Source organism: Hemitrygon akajei, chromosome 29 (genome assembly GCF_048418815.1).
Source record: "Hemitrygon akajei chromosome 29, sHemAka1.3, whole genome shotgun sequence".
In the NCBI taxonomy this organism is placed as follows: Eukaryota; Metazoa; Chordata; class Chondrichthyes; order Myliobatiformes; family Dasyatidae; genus Hemitrygon; species Hemitrygon akajei.
The window spans coordinates 46175349-46199384 of record NC_133152.1 but is presented as its reverse complement, the minus strand read 5'-3'; the positions used below and the strand labels follow the sequence as shown (position 1 = coordinate 46199384).

Sequence of the window (24036 nt, the reverse complement as noted above, 5' to 3'; positions counted from 1 at the left end):
ATTCTTTCAGTTGCTTTTTATAGGTTTTTTAAAGCTTATCAATCCACTACTTTACCACTATTGTGTTCCCTCTCTTTTGCTTTTACATTAGCTTTGACTTCCCTTGTCAGCCATGGTTGTACTATTTTGCCATTTGAGTATTTCTTTGTCTTTGGAATACATCTATGCTGCATCTTCCTCATTTTTCCCAGAAACTCACACCATTGCTGCTTTGCTGTCATCCCTGCAAGCATCTTCTTCCAATTTACTTTGGCTAATTCCTCTCTCATACCACTGTAGTTTCCTTTACTGCACTGAAAACCTGCTAAGCCAGACTTTATTTTCTCCCTATCAAATTTCAAGCTGAACTCGATCATATTGTGATCACTGCCTTCTAAGGGTTCATTTACCTTAAGCTCCCTAATCACATCCGGTTCATTACACAACACTCAATCCCCTAGTAGGCTCAACGACAAACTACTCTAAAAAGCCATCTCGTAGGCATTCAACAAATTCACTCTCTTGAGAGCCATTACCAACCAGATTTTCCCCAGTTGGCTTGCATGTTGAAATCTCCCATGACTCCCATTGCCCTTTTGACATGCCTTTTCTATTTCCCATTGTAATCTGTTGTCCACATCCCAGCTATTGTTGGGAGGCCTGTATATAACTGCCATCAGGGTTTTTTTACCCTTGCAGTTTCTTAACTCAACTCACAAGGATCCAACATCTTCCGATCCTGTGCACATTTTTCTACTGATTAGATGCCATTCTTTACCAGTAGAGCTACGCCACCCCCTCTGCCTACCTTCCTATCCTTCCGATACAATGTGTAACCTTAGACATTTAGCTCCCAACTACAACTATCCTCAAGCCACAATTCAGTGACGGCCACAACATCATACCTGACAATATGTAATATTGCAACAAGATCATCCACCTTATTTCTTATATTTCATGCATTGAGATATAAAATTTGAGTACTGTATTTGCTACCCTTTTTGATTCTGCATCCCTAATGCATTGATACTCATCCTGCTAGCTGCAATTTTGTCCCCTAATCTGCCTGCCCTTCCTGACAGTCTGACTCAATGATATCTTTTCTTTTTTACAATCCATCCTATCCCGAGTACCTTCACTCTGGTTCCCACCCCCTGCCAAACTAGTTTAAACCCTCCCCAGCAGCTCTAACAAACCTGCCCATGAGAATATTGGTCCCCTTTGGGTTCAGGTGCAACCCGTCACTTTTGAACAGGTCATACCTCCCCCAGAAGAGATCCCAATGATCCAGGAACCTGAAGTCCCGCCCCCCCTGCACTAGCGTTCAAGCCAAACATTAATCTGCCAAATCATCCTGTTTCTACCCTTACTGGCGCTTGTCACAGGCAGCAATCCAAAAATTACTACCCTGGCGGTCCTACTTCTCGGCTTTCTACCTAGCTCTCTAAATTCTCTTTTCAGGACCTTTTTGCTTTTCCTTCCTATGTCATTCATATCAATATGTACCAAGATATATGGCTGCTCTCTCTCCTTCTGCAAAATGCTGTGGATGCGATCCAAGACGCTCCTGACCCAAAATGTACCCAATGACTAGGCCTCCACAGCCACAATGAATTCCACAGTATATTTAGGAGAGAGTTTGACAGATTGTCGGCAGTGGTTAAACATGGCCACTATGAGATTTATACAGAATACTACCACACAAAAGCAGCATTGGTCATCAAGGATCCCAACATCCAGGCCATGCTCTCTTCTCACTACTCCCATCGGTCAGGAGTACAGGAGCCTGGGGTCCCACGCCACCAGGTTCAGGAACAGTTCTCACTCTACAACCATCAGGCTCCTGAAATGGTGTGGATACCTTCACTTACCTTAACACTGAACTGATTCCACAACCTATCGATTCACTTTCAAAGGCTCTACAGCTCATGTTCTCAGTATTATTTTATATTGCACAATTTAGCTTCTTTTGCATATTGGTTGTTTGTCAATTTTTGTTTCAGTATAGTTTTTCATAAATTCTTTTGTATTTTCTTAATTTTTTTCTTATAAATGCTGCAAGAACATCAATCCCTAAGAAGTATATGGTTTTATATTATATACACACACACACACACACACACACACACACACACACACACACACACACACACACACACACACACACACACACACACACACACACACACACACACACATATATATATATATATATACACACACACACACATACATACACTTTGATAATGAATTTACTTTAAAATTTAAAAGTTGGAATATCTGGAAGTACAGAATTAATGTAGAATACCAAATTTTCCATAAAGCTGGACATACTAATAATGTGGTCAACCACTTAATCTGCATGTTATAATAGTTTACACAGGAAGTCAACAGCAGCCTTTCATCATGCGGTTTATTCATTTGGTGACCTACATGCTTATTGGATTCAAAAAGATCTCAGTTCCTCTCTGGGCTTTTTTTTTGGTTTTCTGCTGATAGAAGGAAGAGAAAAGAAATGTGCTGGTCCTAGTAGAAATCTCCTTCTCCAGACAGAGCTGTTCTGATGGAAATATGCATATGGCAGAGATGGGCAGCAAGCTGCTTAGGAATGCATTCTCATTTGTGACCTAAGTACAACTACTTTATAAAAGGCTCCTGATAATCTCAATTCCTAATTTCTGAGTTAACCCTTTATATAGCCTATTGTTTAACCTTTTGTGAAGCCGCTTGGCTCTTTTGCTAGCTACTTTCTTTAAGCAAGCTTACATAAATTTCTAAGTTCGTACAATTTTAAGTTCAAGTGCAATTTCAGGTTTATTGTCATCTGACTGTACATATATACAACCAAACAAAACAATGTTCCTCCAGACCACAGTGCACCGACAAAACACATGTCACACACAGCACACAGAGCAAATTATTACCTCAAATAAGTTAATAAAGTATTTAAAATACATGCAAAGTGCATAGAACAGGGAAACAGTAAACAGTACAATAAACAGTAAACAGCTCATTGTCCAAGTGATGAGACTTGATGGTGGCTGGGTATTCATTAGTCTCACAGCCTGTGGAAAGAAGCTGTTACCCAGTCTGGCAGTCCAATTCTGATGCTCCTGTAGCTCAGGAGCATCAACCAATCTTGTTTTAATTATATTTTCACAAAATTTAAATAACAATTGTAATAAGCAGTTTGCCCATGCATAAGACTATATACATGTAGTGGCAGACTCACCTTTCCTCTTTCTATTTCTTTGGTTGTCATGACAATAACATGAGCATTTTCCTGGTAAATCATTTTCCAAAAATCATTGATGGTATTCTGAAGACAGCCTTGTGTTGCAATGTAGTTTTTACAGTCATCTCCATTTTTCCCATTCTTTATGTTTATGTGGAGAAAGAAAATAATTTGCTCAAATGTACAAACTTTCATCTTTTTTAAGACCATAAGACCTACAAGTATCTGGGAGTACAGTTAGATGAGAAGCTAGACTGGACTGCCAACACAGATGCCTTGTGCAGGAAGGCACAGAGTCAACTGTACTTCCTTAGAAGGTTGGCGTCATTCAATGTCTGTAGTGAGATGCTGAAGATGTTCTATAGGTCAGTTGTGGAGAGCGCCCTCTTCTTTGTGGTGGCGTGTTGGGGAGGAAGCATTAAGAAGAGGGACGCCTCACGTCTTAATAAGCTGGTAAGGAAGGCGGGCTCTGTCGTGGGCAAAGTACTGGAGAGTTTAACATCGGTAGCTGAGCGAAGGGCGCTGAGTAGGATACGGTCAATTATGGAAAACTCTGAACATCCTCTACATAGCACCATCCAGAGACAGAGAAGCAGTTTCAGCGACAGGTTACTATCGATGCAATGCTCCTCAGACAGGATGAAGAGGTCAATACTCCCCAATGCCATTAGGCTTTACAATTCAACCGCCAGGACTTAAGAACTTTTTAAAAGCTATTATTAATGCTTTTTGAGATAGTGTTTTAGATGCATATCATTTTTTTTTACTGAGTTAAGTATTGTATGTAATTAGTTTTGCTACAACAAGTGTATGGGACATTGGAAAAAAAGTTGAATTTCCCCATGGGGATGAATAAAGTAGCTATCTATCTATCATAAGAGATAGGAGCAGAATTAGGCCATTTGGCCCATGACGTCTGCACTGCCATTTGATCTTGGCTGATTAATTTTCCGTCTCAACCCCCTTCTTCTTCCTTCTCTGTGTAAACTTATTAATTAAGAACCTATCAACCTCTGCTTTAAATCCACCCATTTGGCCTCCACAGCCATCTGTGGAAATGAATTCCACAGATTCTCCCCACTCTGACTAAGGAAATTCCTGATCTCTGTTCTAAAGGAATGTTCTTATACTTTGTGTCCTCTGATTTCAGACTCTCCACATTTTGGATAAAGTTGAACAGTTTGGGTGGAGCACATGCTTGTTCAGGCATCATACGTGCTCTTTCACAAAAAAACTCATTGCTTGTACAGTATTGGCATGAATCAGCTGTGATTTCATGGCTCATTGGCTATGCAGATGCCAGTAGCAGCGAACATTAAAGCCACAATGAAAAGTGACTGAGAAGACTGCTGCAATTCTGAACCGGTGGAGTATTTAGTATAGACAAAACAATGTGTTTTCCAGTTTAAAATTGCACTGGTGAAGCAGAGCGATGGCTTGCTGGTAGCATACAAAACTACAAATTACTGCATTCATTACTCTTTTTCTCAGATATGATCAGTGCAATGAATAACCTGTATTTTCTCTTTTGGAATTGAGCTTTTGAACCACCTATACAACCTGGCATTTTTGCAGTGTGAATTGAAGTCTCGAAGGTGCAGGCGATTGTGGTGTGGTGGGTATAGGCTGAATCAAGGTGGCAGGGCCCGGGCCTGAGAGTGGGGAATGAGCTAATGTTTGGCCATTGCTGGAGTAGACCTGGAGGCGATTTGATGTGGCAGAACCGGGGCGAGCAGAGGCAAGGCGGCAGGACCCAGGCCTGGGTCTGAGAGCAAGGCACGACCTGTAGTTTGGCTGATTTAAGCTCTGGGCCAGATTGATAAGGTCAGGGTGTTGGGGCCAGAGGCAAGGGACAGGCCAGTGTTCAGCTTGTTGCTCTGCGAGATTTACTCACCTTTGCACTGAACAGAGGCTGGGCCTGCAACTAACGCGCTCCTGAATTGGCTGCATGAACTTTATGACGACTGGCTTCATGGCTGTAAACTCACTTTCATGAGCTTCAGTTCTGAATGTTGTTTGCTTACTTTTGTTGTTTGCACTATTTACTTTTCTTCTGCATATTTGGTGTTTGATGGTCTTTTTTTAATGGGTTCTATTGGGGTTCTTTGTGGTTGCCTGTAAGGAGACGAATCTCAAGGTTGTATATAGTATACATACTTGGCTAATAAATGAACTTTGAAAACGTGTGACTGTCTGCTGAATATTGAATAAGGACACTGACTTCACAAATTAACATGGGGAAGGATTTCAAGATTCAAGATTGTTTAATGTCATTTTCGGTACAAAAGTATAAAGGAAAATGAAATAATTGTTACTCTGGATGCAATGCAGCACATTAAAACCCAAAAAGATAAAGAACACAATAATAAAAAAAGAATAAATATCAATACATAAGATAGCTTCTATACACAGATTGATTGTATGTCCATAAGGTGACACTAGGCACAGGTGATTCTGACAGGAAATGATAAAGTAGTGGTGGTTGGGGGTGTGGAGGGGTGGGTTAGTGGGTGGAGGTGTTGTTCAGCCTTACTGCAGGGAAAGTAACTGTTTTTGAGTCTGGTGGTCCTGATGGGAGTGAGACAAACAGTCCATGAGCAGGGAGGATGGGATCCTTCATGATAGAGTTAGCCTTTATCTGGCACCATTCTGCATGTATGTTTGGAGACCAGGAGCAGGGGAAGAGGTAGTCCAAGAAGAGAAGACCCAAAGAGCCACTTCCAGCCTGGGTGTCCATGAATAATTCATTTGACAGTTATACTGGGAAGCCTAATTCAAATCCAAATCCCATTCACCACAGTCCCATAGTTTCTCTTCCTCTGTTGCCTGATAGCAATTGGTCTGGTCAGGTGCACATATCACTGACAACACCCCAAAACCCACTTTGCTACCCTCCATAGACTGAAACAACCCAAGACTATTGATTCAAGAAAGCAACAGTTGTATAACAAGCCAAACACAATTACATTTTGAGTTAAAAACAAAGAAATTCTTAAACATTATGAATAAATAAACAAACCAGGAACAGTTTCATTTAGCTATGTACATGTGTATCATAGAATGACAATTAAACTATAACTTCAAAATGAAGAAATACTTACTGTGATATTATTAGCATTGATATAATCAGATCCCACTACACTTTCATCGACTTCCTTCAGCCTAACTCTGGTATTATCAACTACAAAGAAAAGGCAGTGATCATTAAAATTAAGTTTGAGAATGTAAACTTGCACTTGTTTAAAATTACTTTTCTGTAATGGCAAACTAGCATTTCAAGAATAACACAAACCGTTTCAAGTGAAATTTTCTTTCACATGGAAGTAAACTATTCTGTTAGTCCACATATGGAGTATTGTGAGCAATTTTGGGTCCCTTATTGAAGAAAGGATGTGCTGGCATTAGAGTATGTCCAGAGGAGGTTTACAAAACTGATTTTGGGAATGAAAGGGTTAACATACAAGGAGCACTTGATGACTCTGGGTCTGTACTTGGTGGAGTTTAGAAGAATGAGGGGGATCTCATTGAAATCTATTGAATAATGAAAGATCTAGACAGAGTGGATATGGAGAGGATGTTTTCTATCTTGGGGGAGTCAAGGACCAGAGGGCACAGCCTCAGAATAGAAGGACATTTCTTTAGAACAGAGGTGAGGAGGAATTTCTTTACCCAAAGGATGGTGAATCTATGGAATTCATTATCACAAATGGCAATGGATGCCAAGTTATTGGATATAGTTAAAATGGCAGTTGATAGGTATTTGATTAGTTGGGGTGTCAAAGTTACAACGCGAAGGTAGCAGAATGGGGCTAAGAGAGATAATAAATCAGCCATGATGGAATGGCGAAGAAGACTTGATGGGCCAAATGGACTAACTCTGCTCCTAAGCCTTATGGTCTTATGGCATGGACAGAATCCATGCCAGTTCACTGAAAACATTCTTCTGAAATTGTGGAACATTTCACTTCAATTATTAAATGAGAGGGAGTGATAAAATTTGGAAACATTAACTCAATATTTACATTTTAACTGTCATTTGTGAAAAGAAAAATAAATTAAATCAAATCAAGAATACCTAATGCTGAATAAAACCACAGCATTTATAACTGTTAAAAAGGTTATCCATATTTGTCATATATATATCAAAGCATACAGTGATTTGTGTCATTTGCATTTAATCTAATCAGCAAGGATTAGACACAAGAAATTCTGCAGATTCTGGAAATCCAAAGCACACAAAGTACTAGAGGATCTGGAGAAATGCTGGAGATTCTGATGAAGGGTCTTGGCCCTAAATGCGACTGGTTATTCCTTTCCAAAGGTGCTGCCTGACTTGTTGAGTTCCTCCAGCATATTGTGTGTTGTTTAGGATTGTGCTGGGCAGTCCGCAGGTGTCGCTATGCTTCTGGTACTAACCTAGCATGGCCACAATTTACTAACCCTAACCAGTATGTCTTTGGACTATAAGCCAGAAGCATCTGGAGGAAAAACTTGGGGTCACATGGAGATTGTACGAACTCTTTACAGACAGCAATGGGAATTGAATTCCAATCGATGACTGCTGGCGCTGTAAAGTGATGTGCTAACCGCTAGGCTATTGTGCCGGTTACATAACCAGAAACAGTTATGGTTTCTGTTGCAGTTTAATGAACAAGCTCATCTTGTTGGACAAATGAAACTTTATCTTGTATTCAAATGGGTTCAAGGCAAAATGAAAATTGAGACAGAAACATGGATGTATTGTTCACTTACATGGTAAGATATTTTTGTATCTGTTTTTGCTTTTATTTTCTATTCTCTGGCCTTCCTTCCTGCTGTACAACAGTTTATATTCTTGTTGCTGTAGAAGCTGTTAAAGAAAAATTGTGAAATGCATATCACATTCTTGAAGCAACTTTCAGCAATTAAATTCAATCAGCTGGGCTGTCCATTTATAAGAAGTATTGATTTATTTATTGAGTTTCAGTTTGGGACAGGCCCTTCTGGCCCTTCGAGCTGCACCACCCAGCAACCCCTGATTTAACACTAGCCCAATCAGGAGACAATTTATAATGGCCAATTAACCGATCAATCGGTATGTCATAATCTGTTGGAGGAAAATGGAGGGCCCAGAGGAAACCTACACAGTCATAAGGAGAAAGTACAAACTCCTTACAAACAGCAGTGGGAATTGAACCCGAGTCACTGGTACTGTAAACCATTGTGCTAACAACTACGCTACTGTGAGAACTATTATACTTGCAGAACTTTAGTTACTTTTTATTATGTAGCATGTGGATAACTCTCTATTTACCATTAAATATTACTTGGTACTGTATTGGTTTATTATGGCCACATGCTCAAGATACAGTGAAAAACCTGACTTGCATACTGTTCATACAGAACAATTCAACAAATGCACTGAGGTAGAACAAGGTAAAACCATAACAAGGCAGAATAAAGTGTAACAGCTTTGAGAAAGTGCAGTGCTGGGAGATAATAAAGCACAATACCATCGCGCGGAAGATTGTGCCGTCTAAAATCCATTTTATTGTACAAGAGATCCTTTCAAGAGTCTGATAGCAGTGGGATAGAAGCCAGCTTGAGCCTGGAGGTACGTGCTTTCAGGTTTGTGTATCTTCTGCCCAATAAGGAGGTGGGTAGTGTCTTTGATTATGCTGGCTGCTTTACTGAGGCAGTGAGCAGCGTAGACATGGTTGATAGATGGGAGGGTAGTTTCTATGATGTGCTGAACCATGTCCACAACTCTCTGCAGAGCCATGATATCATACAAAGCCATGATACATCCAGATAGAATGCTTTTTATAGTGCATTAATAAAAATTAGTTAGGGTTGAAGGGGACGTTCAAAATTTCTTCAATCTCCTGAACAAAAAAGAGGCTTTGATGAGCTTTCCTGGCTGTGACATCAACATAATTGGACAAGGACAGGCTGTTGGTGATTCTTACTCTGAGGAACTTGAAGCTCTCAACCCACTTAGCCTCAAAACTGCTGGTGTGAACAGGAGCATGTGCACCTCCTCTCTTCATGAAGTCAATGTCCAGATCTTTTGTTTTAATGACATTGAGGAAAAGATTGTTGTCATGACACCATGTCACTAAGCAAAATTCATTTACATTTTAAATTTTGTGGCTTGGACAAATAATTTCAATTTCTCTGAAGCTTTGAAACTCCTTATGAGGAGGTTAAATACCGTGTGGACAGAAATATCTGTGCTTCTATTTTGCAAAACATGATGCAACAACATTATTCAATCTGCTGAAAAAACCCCAGATATTTAGTGTTTAGTTTAAGTGCTTTATGTCAAACACTTTTACGTTGGCCTTCAGTAGTTTCGGCCATTGCCTCATCATACCTCTCCATGTTGTTATGCATTCAGCAGTGACATTTTGGAACCACATTGTTAAGGGTAAGTGATCTGATTGTCAGATTAAGGCAGTTGCTAATACCTTCTGATGTTTGGCCTTCAGTTTCTTGTGAACTAAATCAAAGGAGCAATAAATAATAAATTTTAATTCCACTCCCCATTCCCTTTCTGACACATAGGTCCATGGTCACCTCTACTGACACAATGGACCACCCTCAGGTTGGACCTCATGTTCCATTTGTGTAGACTCAAACCTGATGGCATGATCATCAATTTCTCTAGTTTCCATTAAATTCTCCACCCCCTCTCTTTTTCCATTCCCTACTCTGGCTCCCCATTTACCTCCTCTGCCTATCACCTCCTCTGATGCCCCTCCTCCTTCCCTTTTTCCAATGATCCACTCTCCTCTCGCATCAGATTCCTTCTTCTTCAGCCCTTTACTGCCTCGGCTTAACAACTCCCAGTTTCTTACTTCATACCCTCTCCCCAGCCAGTCACCTGATTCCTCACTTGACTTCACCTATCAACTGTACTCCATCTCCCCCTACCTTCTTAGTTTGGTGTCTTACTTACCAGTTCTGATGAAGGAGCTCAGTTTGAAATTTCAGTTGTTTATTTACTTCCAGCATTTTGTATGTGTTAAATAACAAATAACAACGTCATCAATCTAAAATACTTGTTTCACTTCCAACAGATGTCACCTGTCTACTGGATATTTCCAGCATTTTCTGTTTTTATTTTGAATTTCCAGCGAATGAGTAGCTTGATTTGTACGAAAGAAACATCAAATACCAACAGAGGAATTAAAATGGAAAGTAACAGACTCAAAATATTGGAGGAACTCAGCAGGTCAGGTAACATCAATGGAAATTAATAAGCAGTCAACATTTTAGGACGAGACCATTCTTCAGGACTGAAAAGGAGGGGAGAAGACACCAGAATAAAGAGGTAGGGTAGGGGATAGAGGATGGCTAGAAGGTGATAGGTGAAGCTAGGTGGGTAGGAAAGGTGTAAAGATCTGGACAGGAAGGAACTGATAGGAGAAGAGAGTGGACCATAGGAGGAGGGAACTCGGGGAAGGTGATAGGCAGGTGAGAAGAGGTAAAAGGCCAGAGTGGGGAAAAGAAGAGGGGAGGGGGAGGGAATTTTGTTTTACTGGAAGGAGAAATTGATATTCATGCTATTAGGTTGGAGGCATGAAGAAATATAAGTACATGTCCTTCCTCTTTTGTATCTGGGTGTGTGGGAGTCCCTAGTCTGGATTAAATTAACAGGGAACATTCTCAATGCTCTAATTTTATAGGTCCAATCCATATTTTTATGCCTAGCTATTAGGCTTAGTTTTAACAATTTGGGGAGTAGGTTTTGTTCTAAGCCCTAGTAATTAGGCTTCATTTAGACCATTTCACTCCATCCAGCAAAAGCAGAACTTCCCAGTGGCCAAACCTTGGTCATCTTGGACTCATATGTCAGAGCAGGAATGAGAATGGGAATTAAAATGTTTGGCCACTGAGCATAACATCCATGGTCTTCTGCTGCTCTAGTCTACCCACTGCAGGGTTTAACAGTGTCATATGTCCAGAAATGCTCTTCTGCACAGCACTGTTGTAACACATGTTTACTTGATTTATTTTCTCCTTCCTGTCAGCTTGGCCATTCTCCACTACCTCTCCCACTAACAAGGCATTTTTGCCCCCCAGAACTGCCACTTACTGGATGTTTTGTTTTGTTTCATGCACCATTCTTTGTAAATTCTAAACAATGTTGTGTGTGAAAATCCCAGGAGATCAGCAGGTTCTGAGATACTCAAACCACCCCTTCTGGCAACAACAATCATTCCACAGTAGCAGTTACTTAGATCACATTTCTTCCCCATTCTATTGTTCAGACTGAACAACAACTGAACCTCTTGACCATGTCTGCATGCTTTTATTCACATGATTGAGTAGATATTTGCGTTAACAGGCAGGTGTACAGGTGTACCTAATAAAGTGCCCACAGAGTGTAGTTACCCACAAAACTGTACATTCTTCATTATCTGTTCAGGTTACAGGTTACATAAGACAATCAATATGTGAGATTTCAAACTATTTAAAAATAAACCATGACATTTACCTCAAACTCTTCCCAAAAACCCTGCTTGGCCTTTTCTGTGTTATCTGCTGTTTTATTGAGCTCCCTCACGCGATTCTCAATGTTCGCAGCATTTATTCTTGTGGCATTAAATGGCTGTGGAGAAAAATACTCTATTAAAATCAATTTTTTCAGTTGATTGAATAATAATTATCAATACAAACGCCAGACGAAAAGGTGTACCGAACAACTAAGTGGCAGTCCTTCCTTTCACACTTTGAGGGAGAAATTCATGTCATAGCAACACACAGAACTAGATTAAAATCAATGTTAACCTCATTACACTGAAGTCCTGGGGGAGGTAAGTGGGTGGGGAGAGCAGGTTAGTATTTGTTGATAGGGGAGAGAATCAGGGATCTGAATGAGGAGTAAACCATTGATGTTTTTGACCGCTGAGTGCTGATGAAGGGACTCAGCTTGAAAAGTCGACTCTTTATTCCTTTCCATAGATGTTGCTGACCTGTTGAGTACCTCCAGCATTTTGTGTGTGTTACTCTTCAGACTCAGTTGTGTTTATCTGACTCCAATCCTTGCTTAAACACTGATCAAACCTCCAATGGAATACTGCATTTATCTACAGGTATCACCCTTCATTACTAGGTGGTCTACCAAGGGCTAAGAAAGAGTATAGAAGAAATGTATGGAAACAGCAGCTCAAGTGAGGATTTCCAATTATGGCATTTGTTTTTCTAAGGACAGCGGAAATTAAGGAAAAAAAAATTCTTGTAAGTTTTAGGACCACAAATTGTCTTAAAAGAGTAAATAAGAAACTGTTTCCAGTACAGAATAGTTATTGACCAGAGGATAGACATTTATGTTGACTTACAAAAGAGGTGTGATTGACAACATAAAACACAAGAGATACTGCAGATGCTGGAAATCCAGAGCAGCGCACACAGCAAATGTTATTGGGACTCAGTAGGTCATCAATGGAGAAAAATAAACAGTCCACATTTCGGGCCAAGCCCTTCATCAGGACACCCAAAATGCTGGCTCTTTATTCCCTCCCATAGATGCTGCATGACCTGCTGAGTTCTTCTGGCATTTAGTGCTTATTGCTCAGCATCCACTGCTAATGTTGTAAACTAACATCAATGCCACCAAGCTGCAACTTGGAAAACTGTTCAGGCATATCCTATCCAGGAAATGCAGGGCAAGTACAATCCATGTAATTACCACTAATCATTCTCACAATCATCAATAAAGCAATGGTTAGTATTTTCCATAGTAGATATTATAGAGTGAATCTAACCATAAATGCAAGAGACTCTGCAGATGCTGGAAATCCAGAGCAACACACACAAAATGCTGGAGGAACTCAGCAGGTCAGGCAGCATCTATGGAGGAGAATAAAGAGTCGATGTTTAAGGCTGAGTCCATTCCTCAAGAATAACAACAGCCACAGCCAGAAGCAAAACGAGGATCTTTTCAAATGGCAAATACGAGGAAATCTGCAGATGCTGGAAATTCAAACAACAACACACACAAAATGCAGGTGGAACACAGCAGGCCAGGCAGCACCTATAGGGAGAAGCGCAGTCGACGTTTCAGGCTGAGATCTTTTCAAATACAAGTTGTCACCTAGAATGCATTAACTGAGAGATTTAGAAGTACAATATTTGGAAAGGGATTTTGATAAATATGAAAAAAGCCAGATATTATATAGGGTATGGAGAAGTTGCTTGCAAAATGGGTCTAGTTGGAGAGCTTGACCATGAACTTGCACAGGTAAGGTGGACCAAAGGTCTCCTTTTGTACTCTGATATTCTGATTCTATGACAAAATAAATAAGGTTTTTGATAACATTACTCACTGTACCATTACTGGCACTTCTTACCATGTCAATAATAATTTCCCCCTAAAGGAACATGTGGCTACATTCAGGATAAATACAATTACCTGTTTGAGGTGAACAACAATTCCAGAAACTTCAACCATTGGGTTTTTTTTGTAGTGTTCCACTAGATCAGTAAGTGTGTCAAACTTTTCACCTCCGCCAACATCATACTTTCCAGCCTACATAAAAAAAAACCAGGCTGATATAAAGAATGTTTATGATCAAGTACATTCATTGTCTTTCAACCATAACCATGTACATATACCACCAAAACGAAACAACTTCCTCTGTACCAGGGTACACAATATAGTACGTATCTCACACATAGCACATAAAGTAGCATTAGTATTTAAATATATTACAGAAGATTGACATTTACAATAAGATGCATTTACAACACATGTTAAAAAGTAAACAATATCATGCTACCAGTGATACCTATCTGATGAGACCTGGGTAGTGGCAGGGAGTTCAGTCGTCTTACAACACGTACAACATGCTGGAGGAACTCAGCAGGTTGGGCAGCATCCGTGGAAACAAACAGTCAACATCTCGGCCTGAAACGTTGAGTCCCGACGAAGGGTCTCGACCCGAAACGTAGACTATTCATTTCCACGGATGCTGCCCGACTTGCTGAGTTCCGCCAGCGTGTTGTACGTGTTGATTTGACCATAGCATCTGCAGTGTGCTTTGTGTTCAGTTGTCTTACAGCCTGGGGTAAAAAGCTGTTACCAATCCTAACAGTTCTTGTCCTACTACTGTGGTACTCCTGCCTGATGACAGGGGGTCAAAGAGACTGTGGGATGATTGGGTGGGATTTTTGACAATATCAATTTGCAGTGCAATATCTTCTAGCTTGAGATTTTAACAAGTTCTTATCGTAAACATAACGTCGTAGTGCTGCTGGCTGGATATATGTGAGGGTGGGAATTTTGCTGGGGGTGAGGGACTGTCACCACATGAGCAAGTGAAATCCATTATGCTTATTGTCTGATCTGTAATTCTACCACCAACTTGCACTGTGATCCAAATAAATTTCGATCACATGGTTTCTACAAAAACAGGAAAGATATTTAGGTTTGCTACAGATTCTTAGTTCTTTCATGATAGAACATAGAACCGTACAGCACAATACAGGCCACAATGGTGTGCTAACCTTTTAATCTTCCTCTCAAAGTAATGTCCTTCTTTAGAATTTGTTCACCATCTGATTTAGAATCTTGATTTTATACAATAAATGTGCTGATATCAGGCTGAAGATTAAGAATCTTTGGGCCACACATCAGATGGTTGGCAAAATACTCTTTTACACAGAATCACTTCGAATGTCCAACGTTATGTGCCACAACAACAACCTCTCACCAAGGAACTGATTATTGACTTCAAGAGAAGGGAACTGGAGGTCCACAAGCCAGTCCTCATCAGGGGATCGGAGCTGAAGAGGTCAGCAAATTTAAATTCTTCAGCGTTATCATTTCAGAGGACCTGTCCTGGGCCCAGCACACAAGTGCAATTACAAAGAAAGCATGGTAATGCCTCTACTTCCTAAGAAGTTTCTGAAGATTCGGCGTAACATCTAAAACTTAGATAGACTACTACAGATAAGTGGTGGCGAGTATATTTACTGGTTGCATTATGGGATGGTATGGAAACACCAATGCCCTTGAATGGAAAATCCTACAAAAAGTAGTGGATATAGCGCATTTCATCATGGATAAAGCACCTCCCCCATCATTGAGCACATCTAAATGGAGCACTGTTGTAGAAAAACAGCATTCAACATCATGCTCTTTTATCACAGCTGCCATTAGCAAGAAGGTACAGGAGCCTCAGGACTCACACCATCAGGTTCAGGAACAGTTATTTATCCCCCAACCGTCAGGCTCTTAAACCGGAGGAGTTAACTTCACTTGTCCCCTCACTGAACTGTTCCAACAACCTATGGACTCAGTTTCAAGGACTCTTCATCTCATTTACTCGATATTTATTGCTTATTTGTTTATTCTTGTTATGTTTTTGTTTGTATTTGCACAGTTTATTGTCTTTTGCACATTGGTTGTCTGTCCATCCTACTGCATGAGTTCTTTCATTGATTCTATTGTGTTTCTTGTATTTACAGTCTATGTCTGCAAGAAAATGAATCTCAGGGTTGTATATGTACATATATTGCATATGTACTTTGATAATAAATTTGCTTTAAACTTTGAATGTCAGAACTGCCTCCAACTTGAGAATGAGTTTTTCTTTTACCACACAAGCTGTTATGATGCTGAAACTGGAGAGGGCTCAAAGGAGGTTCACAAAAATGATTCCAGAATTGAATGGCTTGTCATATGAAGAGAGTTTGATGGCTCTGGGTCTGTATTCACTAGAATTTAGAAGAGTGAGGGGTGACCTCATTGAAACCTATTGAATGGTGAAATACCTTGATAGAGTGGATGAGGAGAGGATGTTTCCTATAGGGGGAGAGACCAGTGGAAACAGCCTCAGAATAGAGGTGTGTCCTTTTAAAAAGGAGATAAGGAGGAACTTCTTTAGCCAGAGAGTGATGAATCTGTGGAATTCTTTGCTACAGGCAGCTGTGGAGCTCAAGTCTTAAGGCAGAGGTTGATCAATACTTTATTTTTCAGGGCATGAAGGGATGCAGGGAGAAGGCAGGAAATTGAGACTGAAAGGAAAATTCGATCAGCCATGATGAAATGGCAGGGTGGACTCAATGGGCCAAATGGCCTAATTCTGCTCCTATATCTTATCTTACACACCGGGTGGTATAGTGCAATCATGGGAAGATTTGTGCTGAGGTTTGAAATATAAGGAAACTTCGTTAATTATCAGAATACATTGCTCTGAGCAGATGGGACTCATCAGCCATGGTTGGCAGCTCAGCTAGAAGGGAAGATCTGATCTTAAACCTCCACCGCCTTGGAGTGTGGCTATACCCACTCACGGGGAAGTCTTCAAGATTAAACCCCGTGGAAAGATACGGAGCTGGAGTCCATAAGGCAGTCCTACATTGTGATCAATGCAACTGGCAACTTCTGCGTCACCATTGATGCCTAACTGTATTAGTCTCTGCCATTCCTTCAGATTCATCAGCTGTCTGCAGAGGGGGAGCGTGCCACATGGGCAACAGCTTGCTCTCCATATTGTACTGCCTTGGCTTCCATAGATGTAAACAGCTAGGATGTAACATCTTAGAGCCTCACATTGAGTATAAAGAGTCCAGTTACAATTCTTGTTGTAAAATAAGACCAAGGGATATCATCCCTTTTGGGTGGGAGTACAGTTGGAAAATTCAATAAACTGTCCCTTAAATCTATCTAATGTTGAATTCAGGTCCTTGTGGAGAATATACCAATCTAATTTAATGTATCATTCAACAACGTTATTTATTAAGTTGATTGTAATGCTCTTGTATTTTTTTCCATTTCTGAAATTACTTTGAAGAGGACTCTGCCTATTAACTATATCACTGTTAAATGGAATCTCTTAAGCAACTCTGTTTTAGAGTGAAATCAGACTTCAAAGAGGATTGAGAAATGCAAAATAAACATAACAAAATGTAATGCCATGAGAACTAACAATAATTTCACTTCACACTAGTAACAAAATTTCCCTGCCGAGAAAAAATTAGATTTAATTAGTGGTCTTGAAATTCCACAACAGTTTTACCAGACTCCAGTGAGTCATTAAGAAGGAAGGGTCACAGTTCTGACTGGTTGTTAAGGTTTCAGGGATTTCTACATTGCTCCCTAACGTAGTCAATGTTGTCTGGATGACTGGAAAAGATTGACTGCCTGCTTACTTGGGATCCAACATTACAAGTGGCGAATATTGAGCCATGCGATCCAAGCACTGTGAGCCCAACTGGGAGTGATTATTCCTTAAACACTCAGGAGGGTTCAGGGTTACCCTACAATCATCAGCCTTCTGAAGCAGCATGAATAACCTCAGCTCTGAATAGATCCCACCTCAGCTCTGAATAGATCCCACAACCTATAGAGTCACTTTGAAGAATTCTACAACTCATGTTCTCAGTATTATTTATTTCCTTTAAAAAATACTCAGTCTGTTTTCTTTTACAAATTGGTTTGTCAGTCTTTATTATTTACAGTTTTTCATAAATTCTATTGTATTTCTTTATTTTCCTGTAAATGGCTGGAAGAAAATTAGTCTCCATGGTGACATAAACATACTGTGATAAAAAATTACTTTTATCTTTGAAGACAGGCAGATCACCAAAATAATGTGGAAAATTCTTTATGATACATAATCCGAAGAGGACATGATGGACCATAGAAGCCTGAGCAACCTTTGCTCATTGTACCCATAAGGGACAATAATATATTGGAGGTGTGCCCATGCACATTAAACACTCTGCCATTCACCTGAAGGCCATAATAATTTATATGCAGGATAGTATATGGTTAAAAGGCCTCATGAAAGTTAAAATAGCACCTTGGAAAACTTAATCAAGTCTATTAGCATTACACTCAGGGCCACTTTATTAAGTACCCTGTACATCTGCTTATTAATGCAAATAACTAATCAGCCAATCATGTGGCAGCAACTCAATGCATTAAAAGCATGCAGACATGGTCAAAAGGTTCAGTTGTTGTTCAGACCAAACATCAAACATCAGAACATGAGAAATGTGATCTAAGTGACTTGGACCATGGAATGATTGTTGATGCCAGAAGGGCTGGTTTGAGTATCTCAGAAAATGCTGATCTTCTGGAATTTTCACACACATCAGTCTCTAGAGTTTACAGACAATGGTGCGAAAAACAAAAAACATCCAGTGAGCAAAAGTCTGTGGGCGGAAACACTTTGTTCATGACAGAGGTTACAGGAGGTAGGCCAGACTGGTTCAAGTTGACAAGAAGGCAAGAGTAACTCAAATAACCATGCATTACAACAGTGATGTGCAGAAGAGTATATCTGAATGCACAACGTAGAGTGGATCAGATACAGCAGCAGAAGACCGCTCCAGGTTCCAATCTTGTACTTAATAAAGTGGCCACCAAGTGTATTCGTCAGTGCTCTGGTTGTTGTATTAAGTATGTGTCACAGGAAAGACAATGACAATGATTTATTACTTTTTTTTATTTTACTGTTTTGAGGCTGGAGGGAAAAATGAATACTATAAGTCAGTTATTTTCCATTTAAAAAAATGCGACTGGATGTGTGACATTCAGTTTTTTTCTTACTGCTTCAAACATGGAAATATCTGAGATTCTATAATTTTGTGGACAAAAACAGTTACGAGAAGATGAATAATGAGCGATAAAACTATTAAATGATGTGCTAACTGACACAAACCATTTGGAAAGTTACTCTCATAGTTTCAAACTTTGTCATAGTGACTTTCAACCAGAGATCAGTTTGTATTACTGCATAACCATTATTCTGAAGATGTTTTCATTAAAATGATAGTGACTAATTTCTCCTTTACTGAATAGTAACTTTACATATTTCAGAATTCCTTAAAAAATGTTCTTTCCTTTCAGTCCACGTCTATCTTACTTCAGAATCAGAATCAGGTTTAACTTTACAGGCATATATTGTGAAACTTTTTATTTTGTGATAGCAGTGCAGTGCAATACATATTAAAAAACAAGAAATACAATAAGAAATATATAAAATAAAATTAAATAGTGCAAAAAGCGAGGGTGAAAAATAGTGAGGTCATGTTCATAGGTTCATTGTTCATTCAAAAATCTCACGATGGAGGGGAAGAAGCTGTTCCTAAAATGGTAAGTGTGTGTCTTCAGGCTCTTATACTTGGTGGAACTTTGAAGCCTACATAATTTAATTCTGCAGCCTTCAAAACTAATTCTAAACTTCTACAAAGTTAAAAAGTCAGGGGTACTTCATTATCCCATGGGCCTTTTTAATGTTTTTAAATTGTAACTTAGATTCCTCCGTGGACATTGCTTCATTTTCTTGTTGGTGAAAGGTGGGAGCAACAAAATGAAGTCCACTGATACCTTTAGAGGTTATCTCTGGTTTTTGAATAACTCAGTGGATTTTATTGTTCATTTTTTTCCTGTTCATTCCTGGCAAGCTAGTTGCAGTCAAGTATTGACTCACTGGTGTTTAGGACTGTGAGGTAGTTTACCCATGTAGCATTTCCTCCAATGTGAAACTTGTAAGTGTCAGCAACTAGAACAGACAGTGCTGGGAATTAACAAAAGGTGAGATAACATCAATACTGTGTGAGTTATATAGTGTGTTGTGCAACCTGGACTGGACGCACATTGTTTTGTTTAGTGGAATACATGTGTATAGTTGAATGACCATAAACTTGAACTTGAATGAGGAACAGAGTTAACAGTTCAGATCAAACCTTAAGATAAAAGGGCAAGTGCTATAGCAAGAGGTTGGACAAACTTGGGTCAGTTCCTCTGGAGCGACAGAGGCTGAGGGGAGATTTGAAAGAGCTTTATAAGATTATGAGAAGCATGGATAGAGTAGACAGGCTGTATCTTTTCCCCAAGGTTGAAATATATTAATACCAGAGGGCATGCAGATGCGATGGGCAATTTTTTTTAACACCGAGAGTGATGGGAGCCTGGATTGCACTGCCTAGGGTGGTGGTAGAGGCTGATATAGAAGGGACTTTTAAGAAACATTTAGATAGGCAGATGAACGTGAGGAAAATGGAATGATATGGACATTAGGTCTGACACAGTGGTCAGCAGCACAGGAGCGCCACAGGGAACCGTACTCTCTCCGGTCCTGTTCACCCTGTACACATCGGACTTCCAATATAACTCGGAGTCCTGCCATGTGCAGAAGTTCGCTGATGACACGGCCATAGTGGGGTGTGTCAGGAATGGACAGGAGGAGGAGTATAGGAAACTGATACAGGACTTTGTGATATGGTGCAACTCAAACTACCTGCGTCTCAATGTCACCAAGACCAAGGAGATGGTGGTGGACTTTAGGAGATCTAGGCCTCATATGGAGCCAGTGATCATTAATGGAGAATGTGTGGAGCAGGTTAAGACCTACAAGTATCTGGGAGTACAGTTGGACGAGAAGCTAGACTGGACTGCCAACACAGATGCCTTGTGCAGGAAGGCACAGAGTCGACTGTACTTCCTAAGAAGGTTGGCGTCATTCAATGTCTGCAGTGAGATGCTGAAGATGTTCTATAGGTCAGTTGTTGAGAGCGCCCTCTTCTTTGTGGTGGCGTGTTGGGGAGGAAGCATTAAGAAGAAGGACGCCTCACGTCTTAATAAGCTGATAAGGAAGGCGGGCTCTGTCGTGGGCAAAGTACTGGAGAGTTTAACATCGGTAGCTGAGCGAAGGGCGCTGAGTAGGCTACGGTCAATTATGGAAAACCCTGAACATCCTCTACATAGCACCATCCAGAGACAGAGAAGCAGTTTCAGCGACAGGTTACTGTCGATGCAATGCTCCTCAGACAGGATGAAGAGGTCAATACTCCCCAATGCCATTAGGCTTTACAATTCAACTGCCAGGACTTAAGAACTTTTTTAAAGCTATTATTAATGCTTTTTGAGTTAGTGATTTAGATGCATATCATATTATTACTGAGTTAAGTATTGTATGTAATGAGTTTTTGCTACAACAAGTGTATGGGACATTGGAAAAAATGTTGAATTTCCCCATGGGGATGAATAAAGTATCTATCTATCTATCTATCTATCTATCTATCTATCTATCTTATGTTGGCTGAAGGGATTAGCTTGGTTGCCTGTTCCTGTGCTGTGCCATACTGTTCTATGTTCTATTAGACAGTCTGTCAAAGAACACGAGATAGTCCACACTTAAAGTCTCCACATTAAATCACATTGTGGCGGACTGGCAAGCACAGAGATTGGGCAGGGTAACACAAGAGGAAGTTCTGGTATATAATAGTACTCAGGTTTGTGTTCATCTGCCTGATGCTTCCTGCTCCCTTATTGGAGCTAAAATATTATTCTGGGTTTATTGGCAGAAGGTATAGTATGGAGGTACGCCAGGACTACCAGACTCAAAAAAGTTACTTTCTCCAGGCATTAAGGCTGATCAACACCTCCACCCACTAAAGAATGTGAAGTCCTACAAATGCATGAAGTACTTGAGTATTTGCTTTAATGCCATTGTAGTTCATAATCAAATAGCTGCAGTAATTGACATTGAAGCAAATTTAATTGTGAAAAAATATTACATTTTTAAGCTGCTCCCTTGATAAAAAAATAATTTATAAAATAAGTACAATAATATGAATAAACTTATAATGTAAAAAAATTACCAATCTAATCAACCCACCTTATACCCAATCATCACATGAGTTACTTTTGGCTTGCGATCTCCATTTTCTACTTTTTCTTCATTGGTTAGCACCGACAGGACAAAATCCCCCGGTTTACTGAGACTTTCACGCACTAGGAAACTTCCCGGTTTTCCTTTATCGGTCAGAAGTTTCTCTGCATCTTTACCTGATAGATGCCCGTGATACCACCTGAAAACAGATGACATTAACAATGCAACAGACTTCCCGCATTTTCCCATCCTTTACAATTATCTGTGAAAACACATCGAGGAAATTATTATTATAGAAATCTCTTAACAGGGAAATTTTTGCCCTGGAGAAATAATTGAAGGATCAGATGAAATGGTTTCACATCACTACTAATCAGCATCATATCCATGTCTATGAACTGCTGTTTGTGGCTGAAATTTTCCACACAAAAATCAGTGAGTATGATGAGCATAAAGTTGTATTTTGGAGCAAGGAGTCCCTTAATATTCAAGGTACTAATTCTAGTTTAAAAATTCTTAATAACGTGAATGTATCCATGGAGTCATACTCATGCAACACAGAAAAGCTTTGATCCATTATATTATGACACCTATATTTATTCTGGGTAGCCTCCAACCTGATGACATAAATATCAATTTCTCCTTCCAGTAAAAAAAAATTCCCTCCCCTCCCCTCTTTTTCTATTCCCCAATCTGGCTTCATATCTCTTCTCACCTCCCTATCACCTCCACCTGGTGCCCCTCTGCCTTCCCTTATTTGGTGCACTTTCCTTTCCTATCAGATTCCTTCTTTTCCAACACTTTATTTTCCTACCCACCTGGCTTTACCTATCAACCTTCTAGCTATCCTCCTTCCCCTACCCCCATGTTTTTATTCTGCCCCATTCCTTTACAGTCCTGAAGAAGGGTCTCGGCCCAAAACATTGTCTGCTGATTTATTTCCATAAATGCTGCCTGATCTGCTGAGTTCCTCCAGCATTTTGTGCGTGTTGCTTTGGATTTCCAGCATCTGCAGACTTTCTTGTACTTTTGATCCATCATGCCTGCGCTGACCAGCAATACTATCTATCTATACCAGGGGTTCCCAACTTGGGACCCATGGTCCCTCGATTACAGGTAAAGCTCCATGGCATAAAAAAAAGGTTGGGAACCCAGATCTATACTAATCCCATTTAGCAGCACCAGAAATGTAGCTTTCCAGTGTTAATGATTCAAATACTTTGTCCAGATTGCTCTGATGTTTTGTCAAATTACCTTCCCCCTCCCCTCGGTCAGCATGTTCCAGATTGCAATCATCCTCTGGGTGAAAGAATCTTCCTCAAATCCCTTAACCCGTCACCTTAAACCTCGGCTCTCCAGACTTAGAATGATCTGCTTGTCATTGATAAAGGTTTCCTGCGATCCATCCTATCAATGCCTCATGTAATTATGTATACTTCTACTGAGTTTCCCTCTCCTGCTTTTGCATTGCAGCTGTGGTCTACCTTATTGAAAATAATGATCATTTAATTTTTAAAAATGACCTTCGGAAAAGAAACAGAAATGTGCAACTACTGTGTTTGTGCCACCTCTTGGGTTTATTGCCCATTCAGAAATCTGATGGCAGAGAGGGAGAAGCTGTTTCTAAAACACTGAGTGTGTATCTTCAGGCTCCCAACAAAGAAACAATAGAATCACTGATAACCTACATACAGCCAAAGACAAGAGATAACCAGTGTGCAAAAGACAACAAACTGAGCAAATACAAAAAAACAAACAAAATAATATAAATAAATAAATATTGAGAACATGAGCTGTAGAGTCCTTGAAAGTGAGCCCATAGGTTGTGGAATCAGTTCAGTGTTGTGGTGAATGAAGTTATCCAGGCTGGTTCAGGAGCCCATTGGCTGAGGAGTAATAACTATTCCTGAACCTGGTGGTGTGGGATCTAATGCTCCTGTACCTCCTGCCCAGTGGCAGCAGGAGCATAGCCTGGATAATGGGAGAGGATGGATGCTGCTTTCCTGTGACAGTGCTCTGTGTAGCTGGGCTCAGTGGTGAGGAGGGTTTTCCCATAATGGATTGGGCTCTATCCTCTACTTTTTTAGGCTTTTCCATTCAAGGCTTTGGTGCAAGGAAAAAACAAATATATAGTCGAAACAAATAGGTAGCATATCTTTGGATGTTCACGGTTGCTCAAATTAAACAATGATGAAAGGCCTTAGGCAG

General features: G+C 40.1%; 1 protein-coding gene across 5 annotated transcripts in view; it reads right to left on the bottom strand.

Moving 5' to 3' along the window:
* ptpn11b (protein tyrosine phosphatase non-receptor type 11b) overlaps window positions 1–24036 on the bottom strand; it is a 142271-nt gene that overhangs the window by 33741 nt on the left and 84494 nt on the right. For all 5 annotated transcript variants that reach the window (XR_012096698.1, XR_012096699.1, XM_073032324.1 and 2 more), the window contains 6 exons: window positions 21835–22027; window positions 13614–13730; window positions 11697–11810; window positions 7967–8063; window positions 6316–6395; window positions 3212–3355 (listed from right to left, as the gene is read on the bottom strand). Coding sequence is in view for 3 of the 5 variants with exons in the window: in XM_073032324.1 (XP_072888425.1) it covers window positions 3212–3355; window positions 6316–6395; window positions 7967–8063; window positions 11697–11810; window positions 13614–13730; window positions 21835–22027 (745 nt within the window). In the remaining 2 variants the exon portion in view is untranslated. The remainder of the gene's footprint in view (window positions 1–3211; window positions 3356–6315; window positions 6396–7966; window positions 8064–11696; window positions 11811–13613; window positions 13731–21834; window positions 22028–24036) is intronic.